Below are 18,560 nucleotides of genomic sequence, written 5' to 3'. Positions count from 1 at the left end.
GAAGGATGCTTGCTTACGCAGGTGCTGGTGGTGACTTTTCTCTTTGCTTAGATCTGTAAAGGGGACCAGCTTCTTTTGTCATTATGGGACTCCCCCTTGTTCTGTTGGCTTCAGGAAACCCCTTCATCCCTTAACTTGTGTCTAGCTTAGAAGTTCTTCCCAGGAACATGAAGCTGACGGTGACAGAAGTGGTTCCGGAGTGGGGTCGATTGCTGAGATGAACCTGAGCATGTGGGGTTGGGTCTTTTGAAACACCTGTTTTGGAGGAATGGGCATGGACTTGGTACTTGCAACTGAGGCTGCCTTACAGAGTGGTAAGACAAGGTTTATGGACTATTCTGAATAGAGTTTAAAAATGCTAAGTGCAGATAGAATAGTATTTAGGGGCTTTGCTTACAAACTTTCTAAGGGGAATGAAAGATGGCAGAAAACGTTTTTGTAACTGGGATACAGGCGTAAGGGCTGGATGCATTGTGCTGCCCATTCCCAGAGAATTTGATCAAGGATCAATTCATAACAGACTGATGTGCTTTGCTAAAGATATGGCACTGAAAAATTTAAGATTTAAAGTTGGGGAAACTGAAGCAAGTTTAAAATTACCAGCACTGAGACTCCTTGTTGAAGCTGCTATTGCCAACTACATTAGCAATCTTAAGTAAGATTGCCCAACTGCTTATACTGAAACAATGGAGAGAATGCCTGAGGTGATTCTATTCCAGAAAGACTGAATGATAGGAATGGAGACTCTTCAGAAAGGAGATATGAAAAGAAGGAACCTGCTCTCTGGGCCACAGTTTATTTCATCCCTGAATTAAGAATGTGGTTGTGTCCTGCACACCTGCACTGATTTTGGAAATATGAAAAAATAAAGTGCATACTTTTCCAGGATCTGCTGCTGAGGTATAGCATATAGGCAGGGTGTTATGACTCCGGTGAGGAGGCTAGTAAAGCCACAGGAAGATCGACCATGGTTTTTATGGAGATATGAAGGTGTTTTGTTTATTCCAGGCTGTACTAGGGCTACCGTAGAACACTGTTGGTTCAGGATGTAAGTTTTCCCTGGCTGTTCTTCCCAGGTGAAGGGGTGGAATTGGTAAATCCAGAGACTGGCAGTCACTAATTATGATATTGGACTTGAACTGCATATGTTTTCTGTTTGCTTGGTTATGGATGGTTACGAAGTTTTCATTGTTCCAGGTTCTTGTTGCTTGGCCTTCTAACAACTGGAAATATTTATTCTGTGCCTTTATGTGTTGAAAGTATATGATTTGTTTTGATTTTACAGGGCTTATAGCTGAGAGGCAATATTAAATCTTAGAGGGAGCTTGGGGCTTTAGATCTATCTTAAGTTGGTAAAGACTGTGAGGACCTTTGGATTTGGACTAAACACCATAAACAGTGTGAGATAGTTACAAATCTACTGGGGCTCCAGGGGTGCAATGATGTGAATGGATGTCTCCCAATAAATACAGGAATCTTATTGAAGCTTATTAGATTAGAAGTTATCTGGCTGGAGGCCTGTGTCACTGGAGGCAGTTCTGAATTCCAGCCTAAGATATGCAAAGTGATTGTGTTCTGCCTGGGGTCCCTGGAGGGTGCTTGCTTGCGCTGGTATTGGTGGTGGCTTTTCAGATCTGTGAAAGGAGACCAGCTCATTCCACCATTATGGAACCCATCCTGCTTCTGTAAGCTTCCATAAATCCTTTCTTCCCATAACTGGTGCCTGGTTTGGAAGTTCATCCCAGCAATGTGAAGCTGACTGTGATATGTGTACATGTCTGTGGTGCGTGTACTGAGTGTGAAAACGTGTGTATGTGTTTGATAAGAGTATTGAGTATGAAAATACATGCGCACATGTGTGGTCAGAATATTGAGAGTGAAGATGTGCACATGTGTCATCAGTGTATTGAGTGTGTAAACATATGTATGCATGTGGTCAGCATGTTGAGTGTGAAGACATATATGTGTGTGTGATGAGAGTACCTCCTTTAATTTCAGGAAGAGAAGTAAAAAGACAGATCATACCAATTATCTTTGGATTCACTTGTTAAATTGACCACTAGAGATAATTTAAAATGCACTAAACCTCTTATTTAAAAAGTCATGAGCTCCTCAAATTAGGCTAATTAAACTTCTGTTCAGTGCTTTCCATCTTACCTGCGCTATTTCTGTGAATGCCCAAGTATATTTTCATACTATTGGCTAAGTATCATCTTTGTTTATATGTGGGAAGCGAAGTTTAGAGAGTTGTTTAAGGTTATTAAAATGGCACAGCTAGCCTGTGGCAGATCTGGAACTAGAAATAACACTTGCCTGACCATGCAGAGCCCGTGGTACCTGACAATCATCTTCCAAACAATGCTTCTATCTTGACTCTCCTCAGGAATTATTATGGAGAAAAAATTGGCATCTACTTCGTGTTCCTTGGGTTCTACACAGAGATGCTGTTCATCGCAGCCGTGGTTGGCTTGGCTTGTTTCGTGTATGGCCTGTTCTCTATGGAAGGCAACCCCACCAGGTGCACACCAATGCCTGCAGAGAGAGAGAGAGAGAGAGAGAAAGTACCTTTGTCTTACAATGACAGAAACACGGGCTGTAGTTTCCTCAGAACTTAGTATTTCTGAAGAAGATCCACACACAGTGGCTGCTCCTTGCTGGGTCTTTATGATAAATCTTTTTCAATAGTCTGCCCAAAAGATTCTGTTGCTGAGGCTGGGGATTTGGCTCAGTGTTTCCTAAGTGGGGGGCCCTGAGGTAGTGTCCCCAAGACCCATGAAAATGCACATACACAGGCAAGACAATGGGACTCTGCTCCCGAGCGCAGGACTTGCCCCACTGGGAGCAGCAGCCCCGCTCCCCCCTTGTGGCATGTGAGAGACTTTATCAACAGGTCATTGACAAGAACAGGCTAGGCTTTCAGTCTAACATCACTCTCATCGTGCCTTCACTGTTCCCTGGGTAGCACTGAAATCTGTGACCCTAACATCGGAGGTAAGATCATCATGTGCCCACTCTGTGATGAGGTGTGTGGCTACTGGAGGCTGAACTCAACCTGCTCGGCTTCAAAGGTATGTATGCCATGGGGCATGCTGGGGACTCTGAACTCCCTTCTGTGATGCAATTCATATTAAGTGGTTTTTGCATTGTTGCTCTTTTTACAGTTTTCCCATTTGTTTGATAATGAGTCAACAGTGTTCTTTGCGATATTCATGGGAATTTGGGGTAAGTACAGAGTCCCACAGAAAAAGCTCTGTCCATATGATACGACTTAGTCATAAGCATGCACAGGTGGCATGTTTTATCAATTGAGGATTCAGATCAGTGTGTCATTGCTGGTATCAAGAGACTGATGAGTGAGGGGCCCATGATCCCTGTTACAGAACATTCTGTATTGGATATCTGCTCATTTCCCTAAGCAATATAGTGTATGAGACATGAATTGTATTGGGCACATTTCCCAGTGTGATGTTAAAATGGGACTTGATTCAGGAGAAGCTAAGCATGAAAGTTTTGTAGCTGGAAGACATTGCAACATGATCAAAGACTGTTGAGAGCTGATGAGCAGCTTTTAGTGTGAAGTCCCTGTGTCTAGCTCTATTTCGAGCTCCCAGCTCTGTTTGCTAGAACTCTCCCATAGGACCTGGAACTCCCCTTGACTTTTGAAATGCTTTGACTAGAGGTTCCTTTGTTTCATAGCATCAGGGAGGAACCTTCCAGAAGTCCTTTTCGGAAAAGACCTGAATCTTTAGTTTCTTTTAGACTCATGTAATCACAAGAAGTCCATGGAAAACATAGCAATAATTTGGTTTTAGTAACTTTATGGGACATCTTTTATCTTGCAGCATCATTTTTTTGCTATTTTTTCTGGCATTAATTTCTCTCACACTCTCATGTATGTTTTCCTACTTCTGTTTTATAATTACAAACATTAACACTGAGGAGGTCAGTTATTTGTGCATGTATATATTCTACAGCTTTTTACCAGGGAGTGGTAACCAAATAGCTTCTAAAATAACCCATGGTAGTTAGTCTGCAGCAAATGCTAAGTTGAAGCATTACATCGAAGTACATGAATGAAGAAGCAAACCATGTCTACGAGTTCTTGTTTGAATTGTTTAGAAATTAAGTAGGCATTGTTTTTGTACCAGCATTAAGTCATTTCATCATCAAAGAGTGATAGCACCAAGAGCGACAGCTCAGCCACTTAAAAATCATGAACCCCAAGACTAAAACCTGTGAATTTTATTTCCTGCTCGCTTGGCTTCCCTGTTTGTTGGTTGTGCGTGCCGTGCAGTCACACTGTTTCTGGAGTTTTGGAAGCAGCGACAAGCCCGGCTGGAGTACGAGTGGGACCTGGTGGACTTCGAAGAGGAGCAGCAGCAGCTACAGCTGAGACCTGAGTTTGAAGCTATGTGTAAACACAGGAAACTGAACACCATGACAAATGTATGTCAGGAGGCGGAGGCAGGCAGTTCAATGGCCAGTCTGCTCTAGGTTGCCTGAAAGAGTGATGTTTGTTGTAATGTGCCTTTAAATTATGTCTCCAATATAAATTATGCAAACTTTAATTTTTCTGAGATATGCATGCATGTTCATGCAGATAGATAGATAAATAGATAGATAGATAGATAGATAGATAGATAGATACTTTTAAACTAACATACAAAAGGAAAGCTGTAGTGAAACCCATGGATGGACCCATTACCTAGCATTGGTAACTTTTAATACAAAGTGTCTGTTTTCATGTACCCAGACACTTTTCTGCAACTAGAATATTTCAAAGCACAGCCAATGTATCGTAATAATAAATATGTAGTTTTAAATCCAGGTGGGCAGAAAAGGAAACATAAAGTGGTGCATACTGTGAGCTTGGTCTGTAAGTCCATAGACTCGCAAATGTAATGAAATGTAAGGAGAACTTATGCTGAGTGGACATCTTACTGGACAGAGTTCTCATGTGTTACTTTGTAACTACTTGGGGTGGGAAGCTGCCATGCTGGGGTCTGTAGGATGCAGGTAGAAGGAGCCCACACAAAGCCTCATCCAGCACGCATACAGGCTGTGTGTTCTTATCTAAGATACTTAGCTGTTTTGGATATTCACTCTTGGCTTTTTTGGAAACTTACTCTTTTTCAAGTGAAAATGGAAGACACCTTGCCTTCAAAGACCAGAGTATATTGACTATGTATTCTTAGAGTACCCAACTCTTCTGTCAAACAGCAAATAGGATTCATCTCAAATGTTATGTTTCTATTAGAAATCCCTCCTCTCTGTTTAAGACTTGTTCTCAGAACACCCAAAATTCTTTTCACAGTTGAGGCATTCACCAAACAGTGTTTAAATGTCATCAAAAGATCACTAAAACTTCAGCAAATGAATAAAGGAGACAAAACACCTTGCTATTAATTTGCATATTAAGAAGATGCACAGATTTTGCTCCTTTGTTCACAAAGGTGGTACTTGTCTCAAATTCTAGGGTGCCACCACAGGAACCTCCCACAAATTGAATGGGGTGGGATCTTAGTGCACAGGAAAGGGAAGAGGAAACCCAGACTCTAAAACCTTCATTTGCTAACCTTTTATGCAGCTAAGACACTGCTAAGGGATAAGGGCTGTGGTAACTGCCACACCATCTCTGTGAGGAGGCACAGTGCAGCTCATGAGACTGATGGGGTTGTACTTCATGACCACCATCACTCAACTGGAAGACTGGCCTGAACACAGTGACTGGAGCCTCAACTTACAAAGCTAGGAGATTCTATATGTCATTTTGTTCATTGAGTCGTGTGGTAGCATGAGATTTTAATTGAAAATCTGTTGACAATTTGTGAAAGGATTTAATCTTCAGTTATCTAGAGTTGCTGGAGAAAATGACATACTTGTCTCCTTTGATTTTATTGAAATCACTAAAAAATAACATGAAAGCTTATATTTTATTTCAAATAGGCTTTTAAATATAATACAGATAATGAAATGCCTTGACATGGTAAAAAAGGAAAATGCCTGGACAGAATTAATGACATGGTTTTTATTTTTTTTCCCATTTCATTATAAGAAAACAGAAGCAAGCCACTTGATTTTGAAAACAACTAGCAGAATAAAAGGAGGCATGGAGATCTTCCGTCCACACTGTTCTCCACACACACCCTCTTCACTTGGCTCCAAGGGCCCTGAAATCAAGACATGGGTGCTATACTTCTTGCAGTACTTTTTGAAGTTTAAGCATAGCCAGCATTCTCATATGGCAGTTTACATGGGCACACACATGCGTACACACACAAATACACATTATCATGCATAGGCACATGTCTATGTTGGATACTCATGGAGCACACTGCCAGGGATCACATCTGCACAAAGCAGACAGTTCACGGCTCTGCCGAGCTCTTAGATGGCCTTCTCTGCTCAGTGAGTGTTTGGTTGGCCTTTCGGTCCCCCTGGAAATCCACAAAACAGGGAACATCCTGTGTACAAAATCGTGTGGTGTGCACTTCCCCTGACATCTCTTCAGCACTGAGTGTCGGTCTTCTCCATAGAATCCAGCTGTTTGCAGCAGCTCCGAATGTCAGCTCATAGAACCAGCATGTGCTGTGAGTGGCTTTCAAGCTGGAAATAGACTTCGGTTGGCTGAGCTGTGGGAAGAAACTCATGAGTAAGAGAGAACAACCAGCTGGAGTAAAATTAGGCCACGTTGCATAATGCCCATTTGTTCCGTTTGTTTCTCTTGATTCAGCACCCACGTCATAGCGCACAGCCACGTTTCTGATGGTGTGTGAGACATCTCATGTAGGAAGCCGGATGGCCTTCACTTCAAGGGAAGGGGACATTGCTAGGTTGTAACTTACTCTGTGGGATGTAGGAATCCCTTTGCCAAGGTTTCTACTCTAACCATGGCCTTTTTTGTTTCTGGCGTCCTGGATGTGAGGGTAGACTGTAAATGCCCTGTGATTTCTTCGTCATTACAGGAGATGGAGCCATACATGCCCCTCTGCCATCGCATCCCATGGTACTTCGTGTCCGGAGCCACAGTCACCTTGTGGGTGAGCGCTGCCTCAGCTACTATAGTCTCAGCTCCACAATGCCGTTTGTGGGGACCCTAAGATCTCTTATGCCCCGCCTTGACCCTCTCCCTCCCTGTTCTAATCTCAGCTCTACCTCTTATACAAAATGTACTGTGATTTACGTGGATATTCTATGAATGAACTCTGATTTATGATCTAGGAGGTGAGAGAGTGCTTTCTGCTACAGCCTACTCCACCCAACTTACGACGTTTTGTTAACTACTTGACACCTTAAAACCAGACAACATAACATATTCATCTTGGTCGCAGTCTCTGGTGAATAAAGAAAAAACCAACCACTCATCTTTATCTCCATTAAAATTTCTCCACAAAAGAAACATGGAAATCAACTGTTATATCTCATTTTCTTACAGAAATAAACAGATTAAGTGTTCTCCTTTTGTCTGAAGAATGCAGTGAGTTCATCTCACTGAGAGAAACTCAATTTATTTCCATGTCTTTTGATAGTAGACTTATCCATGACCAGATTTTATTTCCTGTCATTCCTTCTCAACACTGCGGTCGACAGGCTGACTTAGCTTGCTTTGTCTGTGAGACCTGCTAAACACAGTACTATATGCACATCTGTCACAGGGGTCTAGGACCAGGGTGACCCCCCTTTGCGCCTCTCCCCAGATGGCCCTGGTTGTCAGCAGCATGGTGTCTGTGATTGTGTACCGCCTGTCAGTCTTTGCCACGTTTGCCAGTTTCATGGAAAGTGAGACATCCCTGCAGCACGTCAAGAGCTTCTTTACCCCCCAGCTGGCCACCTCCCTCACCGGGTCCTGCCTCAACTTCATCGTCATCATGATCTTGAACTTCTTTTATGAAAAGATATCTGCCTGGATTACCAAAATGGGTAAGCTGGCCAAATCACTAGAAGGGGGTGAAAAAAGGCAGTTTGTACTCTGGTAAATCTGCCTCTGGGTCTCCTAATATTTAAATTTAGAAGAAGGAGGAAGATCTCTAAAACAAAATTGAGGCTGTGGGTCATTTTGAGTCTTCTTATCATAACCCTTCCTTCTTGAACCTTGTTGACTCCAGAGTAAAATGCTCACAGTTCTCAGGAGAGATAATTTGACGTGATGTGCATCACTCTCAGAAAGGATTTGGTTTTGGAGACCATCAGGAGACAACCACAACATCAGTTCCTCTTAGAAACCTAAAACTCTGTGCTTTCACTTTAGTGACAATCTCTTGCAACCTGCATTATTTTCTTGTTAAAATATTAGTATTTTAAGCCTGACACAATGGTGCATACCTTTAATACCAGTACTCAGGAGGCAGAGGTAGGAGGATCACCATGAGTTCAAAGCCACCTCAAGACTGCAGAGTAAATTCCAGGTAAATCTGGACTAGAATGAAACCCTACCTCAATAAATAAATCAATAAACAGTAGCACTTTTCTGAAGCCATGGGGAAGTGAGGGGCTCATTCTGGGGAGCCACACAGAGCACATTTGCTTCTGGTCTTGAGGTGAGCAAGATAGAGATAAATATAGTCAGTGACAATCCGGCACCTCTTCCCAGGCTGACTGCCTCTTCCAGCCCACGCACACAAGAGTGCGCCATGTCAAAGGAAGCACACTGGAGGGAGCGAGCACCCTCACACCATCTTCAAATTTTAAGTTCTTTCTCAGTTTTTCTCTGCTCCTCAGCTATTACAAGTGAGAAAATTGTGACTGGTAAAACTCTTTAAACCACGTGAAAAGCCACAGCTTCTTCAATCATCATTGTCACTTGATTCACACTGATAATTTTCATGACTACAACTCAACTTCACTAGAATGGGGACAGCATTATCTGTGTGTAGAATGATGTGCTGCAATTTGATACTGCTGAAAGTGTCATAGGTTGAGCTGGGTCATCAGTTCAGGCAAACAGGCTCCCTAACTCCTGTGTTCCCCAATGCTCTGGTGTGGTGTGAAGAGAATTTAATATTTTCTTTGGGAGTTGTTAAATAACAAGTCTTGATCATGCACTTTAAATAAGGAAAGGGAAACATTGGTACTGCCAGCTTTAGCCATTACATCACTTTCAAAAGGAGGGTGTTCCTGGTGGGGCGGTATAGTGCAGGTAGGTACGTCCTAGCCCCTGATAGAGAGTTGTCTTATCTAATCTGATGCAGCAGAGACAAGGCAGAGAGATAGGCAGCAGCCTGTGGAGCTGAGGAGGGCTTCTAATCTTCAGGACTGAAATTCCACATTCTGACTCTCTGATTCCTAGAGAACTGACCCATCCTTGAAATGTAATACCTGTTTCCTCGGGTTTCTCACAGTGGGATTGACACAAAGTGACCAGAAGAAGCCAACAAAACCCACAATGCCTTGGTACAGGTCTGTTGTTACCTGAGTGGGAACATTTCCATAGATGTTCAAGATGATATGAATAGATATCCATTTCTATTTTTCATTTGTTTTTATATTTATATTTTTGTTTCTCTTTAACGGAGGTCTAAGTCTAGACTAGGCTGATCTGAAATTGATCCTATTACCTCTGTGCTCAGGTTAAAGGTGTACAGTACCACACACCACTTAGATACCCATTTCTAAAGGAGACATTCAAGGTAAAACAGAAAAAAATACATTTAATCTTGATGTTTATTACTTGCCAGAAATCCCTCGAACTTACCAGGAGTATGAGAGCAGCCTCACGCTGAAGATGTTCCTCTTCCAGTTCGTGAACTATTACTCGTCCTGCTTCTACGTGGCCTTTTTCAAGGGGAAGCTCGTGGGCTACCCGGGGAAGTACACTTACATGTTCAGCAAGTGGAGGAGCGAAGAGGTGTGCACTCACCTGAGCTCTGGGGCTTTCGGGTGGCTGAGATGCCTGGCGCAGCACTGGCTCAGAGGTCCTCAAGCTGTGAGGGAAGTGTAGACACTGACTGGGTCTGCTGCGGAATCTTGTCATCTGTGAGACTTTTGACTTTCTTTTGGGAAAAAAAAACTATTTGGGGCCCCTGGTTTTATGATAAAACACAAAATAAGTAAGAGCTTGAGTGCTGAAGGCTTCCTATACAGGATAAGCATCACTTTTTGGAGAAAGGAGTCCTGTGTTGGACAGGACTGATGGCTTTCAAGCAGAGGCACAGTATGGGAAATATGCTAACTCTTAACCCTAGCTCAGATATAAGGGTGCAGAAATGTCTAAGAGTGAGACTCATAAATGCTGGTTTTGGGCACAGGCTGCGAGTGGCTGTGCGGTTCTGGTCAAACATGCTGGTAGCTGTGGACCTAAATGGCTCTTCATGCTTTCTTCATTGATTGTGGACTTCTGACTTTCTGGCTGAAGGTGTCAGTGGGTTTCTTTTATCATCTGCCTCTTTACCCCTTTTGTCCTGACTAGTGTGACCCTGGTGGCTGTCTGATCGAGCTAACCACTCAGCTGACCATCATCATGATTGGGAGGCAGATTTTCAGCAACATCCATGAAGCTATTTACCCGTATGTATGGCTCACAGGTTCCTTGCTTGATTAAAGTAACTATGGGAGAAGGTAGAACTTTTAAAAATATATATATTGCATATTTCTTAGAAAATTGTATAATCCAACAGAAATATTCATGTTTGATCAGTCATGAAGAATCCTTTCAGGTGATAATGGATTTCTTTTTATTTATTTAATTCCATGGGTAGCCAAGTTTTTATTTCTAGATTTTGTTTTCCAGTGACAAACAATACTTGTGTATACTTCCAGAGCACACTGGAATCTTCCAATGCAGGCTATTCATCATACATCTCTGTTTCTTATTTTTTTTAATTTGTTTATTTTTATTTATTTATTTGAGAGCGACAGACAGAGAGAGAAAGGCAGAGAGAGAGGGAGAGAGAGAGGGAGAGAGAAAGAGAGAGACAGAATGGGCACGCCAGGGCCTCCAGCCACTGCAAGCAAACTCCAGATGCATGTGCCCCCTTGTGCATCTGGCAAACGTGGGTCCTGGGGAATGGAGCCTCAAACCGGGGTCCTTAGGCTTCACAGGCAAGCGCTTAACCGCTAAGCCATCTCTCCAGCCCCATCTCTGTTTCTTGAAGGAAGCACAGGAGAAGCATCCCATCCTCCCCAAAGGCTTGCCTATGAAGTCTGTGTTGCATCCTCAGCAGGCTATTCTACAGGCATCATATCATATTTATTTACTTTTTTTGTTTTTTTTCACATTGGGTCTCACTCTATCTGTACTCCCGAGGCTGGCCTAGAACTCACTATAACCCTCCTACTTCTGCTTCCTGAGTTCAGGTTAAAGATGTGTACTACCATGCCTGGCTTGCATATTATTTTTTTTAGATTATTAAAAGATGAACTTTGTAAACAATATACTTTCATTATGTCACCTAGACATAAAAATACGGAAGAACTCCCAGGTCAATATGTGAAAGAATTTCTCTCATACATTCATAGCATAACAATAATCACTATAAAAAGAGAAAACTAGAGGGCTGGGTGATCTCAAGTATGAGATGAATGCTTCACAGATGAGATAGAAAGAAAGAAAGAAAGAAAGAAAGAAAGAAAGAAAGGAAGGAAGGAAGGAAGGAAGGAAGGAAGGAAGGAAGGAAGGAAGGAAGGAAGGAAGGAAGGAAGGAAGGAAGGAAAGAGAGGGGGAGGGAGGGAGGAAAGAAAGAAGGAAGGAAGGAAAGAAGGAAGGAAAGAAGGGGAGCTGGGTGTGGTGGTACACACCTTTAGTCCTAGTACTTGGGAGGCAGAGATAGGATTGCTGTGAGTTCAAGCCTAAGAAGGAGGGCGAGGAGGAAGAAGAAAAGGAAAAGGGTCATAAACCATGGGCCTAGGTGGGACAGGGGCTTTTGCACCAGTCTTCAGAAGTTGCAGAAAGCAGTGTACTACCGACAGCAACTGGCTGGGTTAACTGTACTTAAAGCCAGGAATGGGCTGTGTTCCCTTATTTATGATGGAAAATTGAAAATGTTCTCCCTACCTCCTTACCTGCACATACACACAGTTCTGTAGTGACACATGGGATTCTATTTCCAGAGCTGACAGAGGATAGCATGGGCTCATTGTCACAAGCAGTAAAGGGCTGTGTCCAAGCCTTCTATTACCATGGCAGGGTATTCCACCTCCCTGAGGGCCATAACTTGACTAGAGGCTGACAAAAAAGTCAAAATGCAAGACAGAGGGATATGACAGAGAAGCATGGTATAAGATTTAATACCTCTCAATGGCTTGTTGATACTAAAATGAGCAAAATCATTTATCACAACAAACTGAAAACAGGCTGACTGCAAAATTTTAAGAAAGGAAAAACATTATTTTGGAAAAAAAAATGTAGTAATGGAACCTTTTCTGACCGAAGCACTGAGAACCAGAAGGGGATGTTTCCACTTTTTTCACTAAGAGTGATATTTGCCTCGATATTTTATTAGGCACTTTTGATCAGATTGAGGTAATTTTCTTTTATGCTTATTTTTCTGGCATCAATGGCCATTGTTAACTATTTGGAGTGTATCAAGTGCATTTCAATTAAATTTTGTGTGTGTGTGTGCATGCGTGGGTGTGTGCATGTCAGAGTCTCTTGTCATCGCAGTCACCAGACATGGCACCACCTTGTGCACCTAGTTTCATGTGGGTTCTGGGGAATCGAACCCAGGCCTTCAACCACTGAGTCATCTCCCCAGGTCCCAGCATTATGTTGTTTTTTTTTTTAAATATATATAGTATGGAATTTGTTGGCTAACAGTGACATTTCACGTACTTAGAAAAACCTGTGTCTTTTTCTTGTAAGCACGTTCTCTACTTTACACAAGTTGCTGTTTTGGGATGACACAGGGGGGGTCCTGGTCCTGCTGGCAGCCCACCCTGCACACACTCTTAGTCTCTCTGATTAAATATAAAAATATACAATAATTATATACATAACAAACATAAAAATATACAAAAATTTGCCCATAGCAGAGTGAGAGTTCTGTGGCCAAGAACTCCACCTCCACATGTGTGGGGAAGAGAACTACAAATTTTGACTAGGCCACTATCTGTGGCCTTAGGTTAACACTCCTCTTTCCTTCCCTTTAGTTGTTTAAACACATCACTCATTCTTCTTGGCATTCTGTCATGCATGTGTCATTTCTAACAGCTTGGTTTTTAACTGGTGGAGACGACGGAGAGCACGCACCAACTCTGAGAAACTGTACAGTCGCTGGGAGCAGGATCATGACTTGCAGATTTATGGGCAGCTTGGCCTATTCTATGAGTACCTGGAAACAGGTAACTTCCAGTCATTGTTCTGAGGCATGGAGTCTGCCTGAGGAAAACAATCATTTTAATCTCTTGCTATTCCCTTGTGTCTTGCACATGGTAAATGTTTGACATCATAGAATGGAGTGTGAAAAGATGGGTGGCTGAGCAGGTGGGTGGTTGGATATGTGGGTGAGCAGGTTAGATAACAGGTGGATGGATAGATGAATAGGCAAATGGGTGAGTGAATGGATGGTTGGATGAATAGATAAATGAGTGGGGGGATTGCTGAATAGTTAACTGAGTGGGTGGTTGGGTGGATGGATGAAGAGATAAGTGAGTGAGTGGATGGGTGGGTGGATGGATGAAGAGATAAGTGAGTGGGTGTGTGGGTGGGTAGATGGATGAAGAGATAAATGAGTGGGTGTGTGGATGGATGAAGAGATAAATGAGTGGGTAGATGGGTGGGTGGATGAAGAGATAAGTGAGTGAGTGGATGGGTGGGTGGATGGATGAAGAGATAAGTGAGTGGGTGTGTGGGTGGGTAGATGGATGAAGAGATAAATGAGTGGGTGTGTGGATGGATGAAGAGATAAATGAGTGGGTAGATGGGTGGGTGGATGAAGAGATAAGTGAGTGGGTGGTTGGGTGGGTGGATGGATGAAGAGATAAGTGAGTGGGTGGATGGGTGGGTGGATGGATGAAGAGATAAATGATTGTGTGGATGGGTGGGAGGATGGATGAAGAGATAAGTGAGTGGGTGTGTGGGTGGGTGGATGGATGAAGAGATAAGTGAGTGGGTGTGTGGATGGATGAAGAGATAAATGAGTGGGTAGATGGGTGGGTGGATGAAGAGATAAGTGAGTGGGTGGATGGGTGGGTGGGTGGATGAAGAGATAAGTGAGTGGGTGGATGGGTGGGTGGGTGGATGAAGAGATAAGTGAGTGGGTGGATGGGTGGGTGGATGGATGAAGAGATAAGTGAGTGGGTGGATGGGTGGATGGATGGATGAAGAGATAAATGAGTGTGTGGATGGGTGGGAGGATGGATGAAGAGATAAGTGAGTGGGTGTGTGGGTGGGTGGATGGATGAAGAGATAAGTGAGTGGGTGTGTGGATGGATGAAGAGATAAATGAGTGGGTAGATGGGTGGGTGGATGAAGAGATAAGTGAGTGGGTGGATGGGTGGGTGGGTGGATGAAGAGATAAGTGAGTGGGTGGATGGGTGGGTGGGTGGATGAAGAGATAAGTGAGTGGGTGGATGGGTGGGTGGATGGATGAAGAGATAAATGAGTGTGTGGATGGGTGGGAGGATGGATGAAGAGATAAGTGAGTGGGTGTGTGGGTGGGTGGATGGATGAAGAGATAAGTGAGTGGGTGTGTGGATGGATGAAGAGATAAATGAGTGGGTAGATGGGTGGGTGGATGAAGAGATAAGTGAGTGGGTGGATGGGTGGATGGATGGATGAAGAGATAAATGAGTGGGTGGATGGGTGGGTGGATGGATGAAGAGATAAGTGAGTGGGTGTGTGGGTGGGTGGATGGATGAAGAGATAAGTGAGTGGGTGTGTGGATGGATGAAGAGATAAATGAGTGGGTAGATGGGTGGGTGGATGAAGAGATAAGTGAGTGGGTGGATGGGTGGATGGATGGATGAAGAGATAAATGAGTGGGTGGATGGGTGGGTGGATGGATGAAGAGATAAGTGAGTGGGTGTGTGGATGGATGAAGAGATAAATGAGTGGGTGGATGGATGGATGAAGAGATAAATGAGTGGGTGGATGGGTAGGTAGATGGATGAAGAGATAAGTGAGTGGGTGTGTGGGTGGGTGGATGGATGAAGAGATAAATGAGTGGGTAGATGGGTGGGTGGATGAAGAGATAAGTGAGTGGGTGGTTGGGTGGGTGGATGGATGAAGAGATAAGTGAGTGGGTGTGTGGGTGGGTGGATGGATGAAGAGATAAATGATTGTGTGGATGGGTGGGAGGATGGATGAAGAGATAAGTGAGTGGGTGTGTGGGTGGATGGATGGATGAAGAGATAAATGAGTGGGTGTGTGGATGGATGAAGAGATAAATGAGTGTGTGGATGGGTGGATGGATGGATGAAGAGATAAATGAGTGTGTGGATGGGTGGATGGATAGATGAAAAGATAAATGAGTGGGTGGGTGGATGGATGAAGAGATAAATGAGTGTGTGGATGGGTGGATGGATGAAAAGATAAATGAGTGGGTGGGTGGATGGATGAAGAGATAAATGAGTGTGTGGATGGGTAGGTGGATGTGTGGGTGGAGGAGAAAATGATGCACTATGTCCATGTTGCACTAAACAGAATGTAGAATGAAGTTTAGTGTCATAACCATGGTATTAGAGTTAACTTCTCTGCTGGATGAAGGTTGATATTGTTGAGTCGGGTCAGGTAAGAAGCAAATTTCCACCCTTCTAGAGTAACCCAGGTGGTTGCTTCTCTTCACGTCAGTGACTCCACTGAGAACCCAACTTAACAAACACTCGCCGATGCTGATGCACATTTGGTGTATAATGTGCACATCCTTTGTCAGTTGAGTAAGAAAAGAAGTTATGTAAGGAGGACTGTCAAAGTGACTGTGAGAAATGCACAAAATAATCCAGTGACTGAGCCAAGAAGAAAGATTGATGTGACAGTTTTGGAGAAATAATGTTGGGACCATTTATATAGTTTTTTCCAAGTATTCCCAAACAAGTGAATTTCTCAGTTTTTAGGAACTGTAGAAGATAGTTTCTCCCCTTCCTCTTAAGGCCCAGGAAATCATGGTGTGGTGAATGAGACAACCTGAAAACCCTTAAATAACTAGCCAGCATAAATACACATATATTTATGCATATGCGCATGTATATGTCTTCAATTCTGTCAGTGTGATATATGGCATTGATTGGTTTGCTGGTTTATCAAAACCTTTTTATTCCTCAATATAATCCAACATTATCACAGTGAAATTTATGTTGTATGTGATTCAATTGGATGATATTGTATACATTATTTGTGGACAAAGAAAAATGTCTGTTCTGCACAGCAAAATTAAGTAGTTAGTCCTTGCTGTATAGTGTGATAAAACTGCAAATTTGGGGCTGGAGAGATGGCTTAGTGGTTAAGGCACATGCTTGTGAAGCCTAAGTACCCAGGTTCTATTCTCTAGGTCCCACATAAGCCAGAAGCACATGGTGGCTCATGCATCTAGAATTCGTTTGCAGTGGCTAGAGGCCCTGGCGTGCCTATTCTCACTTTCTCTAACTCTCTCTCCCTCTCTCTGTCTCTAGCAAATAAATAAAAATAACACATTTTTAAAAACACTGCCAAGTTTGAAATGTATTAGCACACGTGTGCCTCAAAGGTCAGCACTGAAACTGAAGTATGGAATTAGCATTTCATACCAAGATTAACTTCTGCCTATTAAGAACACCTCAGTGTCATTCCTTGTGTGGAGCTTTCACACATCCTCTCTAGTCATGTGTTGTGTAGGGTAGTCATTAGCTGACATTTTGCTCTTCAGGATAGTGAAATTTGAAAGGCTACTCTTCTAGATGCCATACATTTCTGGGTAAAATTCTGAGACTTGAACCATGAGAATGCTGGCTGATTCATCTACTGTGAGTTATTGGTTAAACAAAGAAAGCAGAATAAGGAGGCTGGTGTGTGTTTATTCACAGCACTGTGTATATATTCTTAGAAAAGGGGAAACCCAGAGACATTCTATATATGTTTAAAGCTGAAGGACAAAAGGAAGATTCTGTCTTCTCCGCTTTAGGGTAAAGGTAGTCCTATAGCACCTGCTCCTCTTCAGTCATATTTGTGTGACTTACGTACATTTATTTCCACATGCACACACTGGCTACTGAAGCATGGGGATGAATTAGTTATCAAAGTGCATAGAATAACACACAGAAAATCTCAGCCACCCCAACACCACTGTAAAATCCAGTGCACTAGTAAACGCCAGAGAAGCATAGACCTAAACCCAGCCTAATCAAGGCAACAAAGCTTGTTTCTTCAACATGCAGGTCTCCAAAGGGGGAAGTAGGATGCGTTTAGCTGTGCTTCCCAGTGTCTCTCCCAGCCTAGCAGGCAGGCCTGTCACCTTCCTTGTGTGGGGGAGGAGTCAGTGGGCAGCTTAGAAGCCTGGGTGTTTTACAAAGGAAAGAAGTGGCAGGAATGGGGCAGGCTGCTTGCTTGCTCTCCCGCATGCCCCCGCCCTCTCTCCCTCTCTCTCTCTCTCTCTCTCTCTCTCTCTCTCTCTCTCTCTCTCTCTCTCTCTCTCTCTTTCCACCAGAGATTTATCCTGTTCCTCTCCACAGTGATCCAGTTTGGATTTGTCACACTGTTCGTGGCCTCTTTCCCACTGGCTCCTCTTCTCGCTCTCATAAACAACATTGTGGAGATCCGAGTTGATGCCTGGAAACTGACCACCCAGTACAGGAGGCCTGTAGCTGCGAAAGCACATAGCATCGGTGTCTGGCAAGACATCCTTTATGGCATGGCCGTCCTTTCTGTTGCAACAAATGTAAGTGGACCTCTGTCCCATGGGTGAGATGACTGTAGAGGTCCTTTTGGTTTCTTGGAGTGGGGATGTGTAAGGGGTGCCTAACTCAATCTGTTTAAACTAACTTCTTCATGGTGATGGGCCTTAAAACATGCTAAGCTGTTATTAATAGAGTAATAAAGAGATGTCTATGACATGCAAACTCAACAAGAAAAAGCAAATTCTATAACTTCTCCTTGAAATTTTATGCCTTAACTTCACAGAATCTGGCATTTTGATATGAAGTAAGTAATGATTAGAACATTCTTCATTAATATAACTAAAGAAATTTTTAAGAATGTGTATCAGGTAAAAAAAAAACACATTACTTGTAGTTGCAGAGCATTTACTTTAAAATGATGAAAATTTAAATTATCTGGTGTATATGTCATTAAATAAAATAATCAACATTTTTGTTCACAAAATAATAATTTAAATTCTCCAAAAACATTTTATAGTTTATATCTACTTAAAATTACAACTTAAAAGTTTTTGCCAAGATAATATAAACAAAAACTTTAACCACTTAGCATCTAAATTTTATAGAATCTTTCTTATAAAGGGTAAATAGTTAAGTTGTGGAATTTGATTTAATCAAAAACCTAGAGGAAGGAGCTAAACTACAGCTACAGAAAAACCCACAGCTGCTAAGGAAGAAATAAGGCATTTGCTACAGTGCTAATCACCAAGGAAAAATCAGTAGGAGTAAAATAAGTGAAGAGAAATTGTGAAAAAGAATAAAGGAAAACATAGTTATAA

General features: G+C 42.7%; 1 protein-coding gene across 3 annotated transcripts in view; it reads left to right on the top strand.

The window, feature by feature from the left end:
• Ano5 (anoctamin 5) overlaps positions 1-18,560 on the top strand; it is a 62,515-nt gene that overhangs the window by 32,805 nt on the left and 11,150 nt on the right. For all 3 annotated transcript variants that reach the window (XM_045145237.1, XM_004650662.2, XM_045145238.1), the window contains 10 exons: positions 2,384-2,518; positions 2,963-3,068; positions 3,162-3,222; positions 4,295-4,446; positions 6,966-7,040; positions 7,698-7,920; positions 9,675-9,844; positions 10,406-10,503; positions 13,145-13,275; positions 17,578-17,783. In XM_045145237.1, the coding sequence (XP_045001172.1) occupies positions 2,384-2,518; positions 2,963-3,068; positions 3,162-3,222; positions 4,295-4,446; positions 6,966-7,040; positions 7,698-7,920; positions 9,675-9,844; positions 10,406-10,503; positions 13,145-13,275; positions 17,578-17,783 (1,357 nt within the window). The remainder of the gene's footprint in view (positions 1-2,383; positions 2,519-2,962; positions 3,069-3,161; positions 3,223-4,294; positions 4,447-6,965; positions 7,041-7,697; positions 7,921-9,674; positions 9,845-10,405; positions 10,504-13,144; positions 13,276-17,577; positions 17,784-18,560) is intronic.

This window comes from Jaculus jaculus, chromosome 3 (assembly GCF_020740685.1).
Source record: "Jaculus jaculus isolate mJacJac1 chromosome 3, mJacJac1.mat.Y.cur, whole genome shotgun sequence".
Classification (NCBI taxonomy): domain Eukaryota; kingdom Metazoa; phylum Chordata; class Mammalia; order Rodentia; family Dipodidae; genus Jaculus; species Jaculus jaculus.
Note: the sequence above shows the minus strand (reverse complement) of the source record. Positions and strands in the feature narration are given on the sequence as shown.